Raw genomic sequence first — 5,600 nt, 5'->3', positions numbered from 1 at the left:
AGTCATCTTGTATACTTGAGTGTATCTTTGCATCTAAATAAAGATTCACTTTTGTATAGCCGTTGTGTTCTAACTCAACATTTTGGTATCAGAGCAAGGCGGTCAAGGATCGTTTTCTTGAGTTAATCGTGCACAACTTAAGACTGTGAAGCTTGTGGATTTGTGACCACACTTACTTGGTGAAAGTGCAGGAGGATCACACCAAGTCACGATGGTAGATCTTGTGAACACAACAAGTGGAGTCACAAGACTCACCAACAACAACTACCAGAGTTGGCAGAGTCACATCAAGTCCTACCTTGAAGGGCAGGATTTGTGGGAGGTTGTTAATGGAAATAAGACTGCACCACCTTCCACAGAAAATGCCAAGGCACTCCGCAAATGGAAGATCAAGACTGGAAGGAAAATGTATGTGCTCAAGACAACCATAGAGAATGAGTTGCTAGGGCGCATCAGTAATGATGACACACCCAAGGCAGCATGGGACACCTTTGCATCATTGTTTTCAAAAACAAATGATACTTGGCTCCATTTTCTAGAAAATGAGTTGATGTCTACCACTCAAGGAAACAAGTCCTTAAGTGAATATTTCACAAAAATTAAAGATCTGTGTCATGAAATTTCAGATCTAGATCCTAAAGCAAATATTAATGAGGAAAGAATGAGGAGGATCATTATGCATGGGTTAAGGCCCAAGTATAATGCATTCATCACAGCTATAAGGGGTTGGCCAATTCAACCATCTCTTATAGAGTTGGAGAATTTATTGGCCAATCAATAAAACCTATGCAAGTATATGGCTGGGGTCTCATTCAAGACTGAAGAGGAGGCACTCTTCAATAATAATAATAGAAGGGGTGGACCAAGACGTGGTGGACCAAGACGGCCTAACTCTACAAGGCCAAAGAAAAATGAAGAACATGCCAAATCATAGCAGCAGGATGTGAGCTCTCAAACAGGGGGAGCTCAATTTGGCCGCAACAACCATGATCGATGATCCTTAGCACCCTGGCAGTGTAACATAGAGTGCTACAAATATGGAAAGAGTGGTCACTACGCAAAAGATTGTCGTTCAAAGAGAAGGCAAGAAAAAGGTAACCTGGTAACATCCAAAAATCACCAAGACAACAGTGAGGAAGAATGGGACTTCCAAGCATCCTTTGTAGTGTTCGATCCTAATGAGACTTATTGCTCTGAAAAAGTAGACTTTGATGCATGGGAAGTGCAAGAGCAACATAGTCCAACCACTAGTGAAGTGGCTGTATGTGTGGTTGTGTCTAAGCCTAATGAGTCGGCTCTTGTGGCAGAGTCTAAAACTGAAGCAATCAATTACAACAATGATTGGGTCGTTGATTCAAGATGCTCTAACCACATGACTGGTAACGAGGAGAAGCTGTCCAGCATGTCCGAGTACAAAGGAGGCCGGGTAGTAGTGACCGCTGCCGATCACCCATGTTGGTAAGACAATCATCACTCCTCACTTCAACTCTAACCAAATACATCTGCAGGACGTCTATCACATGCCAGGGATGAAGAAGAATATGTTATCACTCTCACAACTCACATCCTTGGGCAACTATGTGTTATTTAGCCCAGAGAATGTGAAGGTTTACCAGAATGTTAAGTTATTTGGTACTGCCATCATGGAGGGAAGACGGTTGGAGTCTATCTACGTAATGTCAGCAGAATCAGCCTACATAAATAAGACTCAAAAGAATGAGACTGCAGACCTTTGGCATGCACGCTTGGGTCACGTGAGCTATCACAAGCTAAAATAATGATGAAGAAGTCTATGCTCAAGGGCCTTCTTCAACTAGATATTCGACAAGATACAATTTGTGCCGAATGTTAGTATGGTAAAGCACATTAGTTACCATATGAAGATTCAAAGTATAGAGCTAAGGAACCCTTAGAGCTTATCCACTCAGATGTCTTTGGACCGGTAAAACAAGCATCAATCAGCGGAATGCGCTACATGGTGACCTTTATTGACGACTTCTCAAGGTATGTGTGGGTGTATTTTATGAAAGAGAAATCTGAAGTTTTGGCCAAGTTCAAAGAATTCGTAAGAAGGTTGAAAGTGAGCTAGGAAAGAAAATTCGATACTTGGGAACAGATAATGGAGGAAAATATTCATCATATGAGTTCTCTAACTATCTTAGAGAATGCCAAATTCAACATCAGCTTACCTACTCAAGTACTCCACAACAGAATGAAGTGGCTGAAAGAAAGAATAGGCATCTTGCAGAGACTTGTCGGAGCATGCTACATGCTAAGAATGTGCCTAGCAAATTTTGGACCGAATGTATGAAGACAACAGCTCATGTGATCAACAGGCTACCGCAAGCAAGTTTGGGGCTGGTCTCACCCTTCCAGAAGTTATGGCACACAAAGCCCACGGTAAGTCACTTTCGAGTATTCGAATGTGTCTGCTACGTATTTGTGCCAAGTCATCTACGTAGCAAGTTCGATAAGAAGGCAATTCGTTGCATCTTCATGGGCTACGACAGTCAAAGGAAAGGATGGCGATATTGTAACCGCACGACTGGCCGCTGCTATACTTCGAGGAATGTTATATTTGATGAAGCATCATCTTGGTGGTCTTCACAAAATGTACTATTACCAGACTCCAGAAATTTAGAAGATCCGTTACAAGAAAAGTTGGGGGAGCAAAGACAAGAGGAAGAGACACCTCCTAGTTTAGAAATCATCAAGGAGCTAGCATCAACACAAAGTGATGATGAGCTAGAGCCTGACTTGTCAAAGACACCAATAAGATCTTCAAGTTCGTGGAAAACAGGTGTCCATCACAAGAGTCCAGAAAAGGTTCGGCTGAGCCAACAAGAAGGGGTTGAAGAGACTGGGCCAAAACTCAGAAGGTTAGAAAGACAATTTAAGCCTAATCCAAAGTATGCAAATGCTGCTCTAATTGAAGAAGATAGCATTACAGAGCCAACGACATTTAAAAAGGCATCCCAAAGCAAAGCATGGCAGAAGGCAATGGAGGAAGAGATTCAAACTCTTAAAAAGAATCAAACATGGGAGCTAGTTCCTAAGCCTAAGGACGTGAAGCTGATATCATGCAAGTGGGTGTACAAAGTAAAAACTCGTCCTGATGGATCGATAGAAAGGTACAAAGCACGTCTAGTGACTCGAGGCTTCTCACAGCAATATGGATTGGACTATGATGAAACATTTAGTCCAGTAGCAAAGATCACAACGGTGAGAGTACTAATAGCACTTACAGCCAGCAAGTCTTGGAAGCTATGGCAGATGGATGTAAATAATGCTTTTCTACACAGAGAGATAGATTAATATATATATATATATGGAGCAACCTGAGGGGTTTGAAAGCAAAGTCCATCCAACTTATGTTTGCAAATTAAAGAAGGCCTTGTATGGCTTAAAGCAAGCGCCGGGGGCATGGTATGGCAAAATAGCAGAATTTCTAGTACAAAGCGGGTACTCGGTGGCACCAGCAGACTCGAGCCTATTTGTCAAGTGTCAAGGTGAGAAACTAGCTATAGTGCTAGTATACGTGGATGACTTAATCATCACCGGAGATGATAAAGAAGAGATCCAAAGGACAAGAGAGTACTTGTCAATACGATTTCAAATGAAGGAGCTTGTAGAACTCAAGCATTTTCTTGGGCTTGAAGTAGAACAAAATAACAAAGGTTTATTCCTCTGCCAGTAGAAATATGCTAAAAATTTGTTGCAGAAGTATGGAATGCTTGAGTGCAAGCCAGTTTCTTCACCAATGGAGATGAATGCCAAGTTATGCTCAGAAGAAGGTAAAGACTTAGAGGATGTAACTATGTAACGGCAACTAGTAGGTAGTTTGATCTACCTCACCCTCACTTAGCTAGACATTACATATGCAGTTGGTGTAGTAAGCCGGTATATGCAAAAGCCAAAGAAACCTCATCCAGAAGCAGTTCGCCGAATACTCCGATATGTGAAGGGTACAATTGACTTCGGTCTTTTGTACAAGAAAGGCGAAGCATGCAAGGTAATTGGCTATTGTGATGCCGATTATGTGGGAGATCATGACACACGGAGGTCGACTACTGGGTACGTGTTCAGCCTTGGTTCAGGAGCAATCTCTTGGTGCAGTAAGAAACAACCTACAGTATCATTATCTACCATAGAGGCTGAATACAGAGCAGCAGCAATGGCAACTCAAGAAAGTGCATGGCTTTTGTAATTGATGAAGGATCTGCACCAGCAAGTTGACTATGAAGTATCGTTGCATTGTGACAATCAGTCAACAATACGTTTGGCTGAGAATCTAGTGTTTCATGCAAGAACAAAGCAAGTGGAGGTACATTACCTTTTCATTCGAGAGAAGGTGCTCCAAGGAGAGATAGAGATGAAATCAGTCAGAATAGATGACCAAGTAGCAGACTTGTTTACTAAAGGACTTGGAGCTTCAAAGTTTGTAGAGCTTCGGAAGCAACTCGGCTTAACTACAAAAGAAGAACTAAATAAAGGAGTCAATGTTGAGGGGGAGTGTTAAGAGTCATCATTGCCTTTTCTAGAATAATCTAGGCTATTAAGTGCATATGTTGAATAATCTAGAAGACTCCGGAAAGATTTAGAAGACTTTAGAAAGATATAAAAAAATCTGGACGATTCTAGAATATTGTAGAAGATTCTGGAACGTTAGAGAAGGTTGTAGAAATCTAGAGAAATCTAGAAGGTTTTAGAATATTTTAGAAGTATAGAAAGTACTATTATATACTAGAATAGTTTAGAGAGTTCTAAAATATTGGAAAGTATGAGTATATACTAGAATATTCTAGTGGGTTAATAATAGTCCTTGGATCAAAATGGTCCTAGCCATCCATTGAGGAGGTGGATGACTATATAAAGGGAAGTGACCTCATTTGAAAGGTACAAGACACAACAATCAAGAGTGGTGTCAAGTGCTTGAATGTGAGTGATTCCAAAAGTGAGGTGTCCTTGAGAGTCTTTTTGTATACTTGAGTGTATCTTTGCATCTAAATAAAGATTCACTTTTGTATAGCCGTTGTGTTCTAACTTAACAGTGCTTTTAATCTGACAACTTGTCTCTACCAGAACTTGCCCCTAGAGGTCTAGGTCATGATCGGCCAGTAATCCTAGATTACCTTCGACCTCAAAGAAAAAATCAAAACATATAATTGTATATGGGGCTTAGTGGAAGCAGCAACAAAATATAATAAGTCCATTAAGCGGTGCTTAGATGACAAATTTCATAATTAACTTGAAGTCTGTTTATCATCCATAGCAATATTTACAACAAACTTGAACTTTAACTTCATATACAAAAACATGTTCCTCAAATAGCATAAACAAAAGACTAAACAACAAAAGGTTGACAAAGCTTGGCTTCACTAGAGACCAAGTAATGCCCCATCACGGAGGCACTTCACGAATGGTTTTTCAAAAAGGGGTGGACTCCCGAGCAACTCTAGACTTCGCGATCCACATGCCCACCTACATATATAAGGGAGTGGGGTGAGTTAAAGCCCAGTGTGCAATACCAAAATAAAGAGGTTAAATGAATGAAGTCCGATACAATACAAATCATATCTTGCATTTCCAAGTAATCAAAT

At 40.7% G+C, this 5,600-nt stretch overlaps 1 protein-coding gene across 1 annotated transcript; it reads left to right on the top strand.

Annotated features, from left to right (window-relative positions):
* Positions 1–211: 211 nt before the first annotated feature.
* On the top strand, positions 212–4,207 carry LOC145797794 (uncharacterized). The gene is made up of 7 exons (XM_082885213.1): positions 212–725; positions 1,026–1,426; positions 1,509–1,754; positions 1,871–2,004; positions 2,463–3,279; positions 3,722–3,794; positions 3,885–4,207. The coding sequence occupies exons 1-7, from the start codon at positions 212–214 to the stop codon at positions 4,205–4,207; spliced, it is 2,508 nt and encodes an 835-aa protein (XP_082741339.1).
* The last annotated feature ends 1,393 nt before the right edge of the window (positions 4,208–5,600 follow it).

This window comes from Camellia sinensis, chromosome 8 (genome assembly GCF_055761805.1).
Source record: "Camellia sinensis isolate YWXY chromosome 8, ASM5576180v1, whole genome shotgun sequence".
NCBI lineage: Eukaryota > Viridiplantae > Streptophyta > Magnoliopsida > Ericales > Theaceae > Camellia > Camellia sinensis.
Note: the sequence above shows the minus strand (reverse complement) of the source record. Positions and strands in the feature narration are given on the sequence as shown.

What these genes read in the sequence shown, in the direction of transcription:
- LOC145797794 (XM_082885213.1), top strand. Translation starts at nt 212, where the DNA reads ATGGTAGATCTTGTGAACACAACAAGTGGAGTCACAAGACTCACCAAC. An exon ending in GGCATGCACGCTTGGGTCAC is followed by an intron (nt 1,755 to 1,870) that starts GTGAGCTATCAC and finishes AAAGCACATTAG; the next exon opens with TTACCATATGAAGATTCAAA. An exon ending in CAAGTTATGCTCAGAAGAAG is followed by an intron (nt 3,795 to 3,884) that starts GTAAAGACTTAG and finishes TTACATATGCAG; the next exon opens with TTGGTGTAGTAAGCCGGTAT.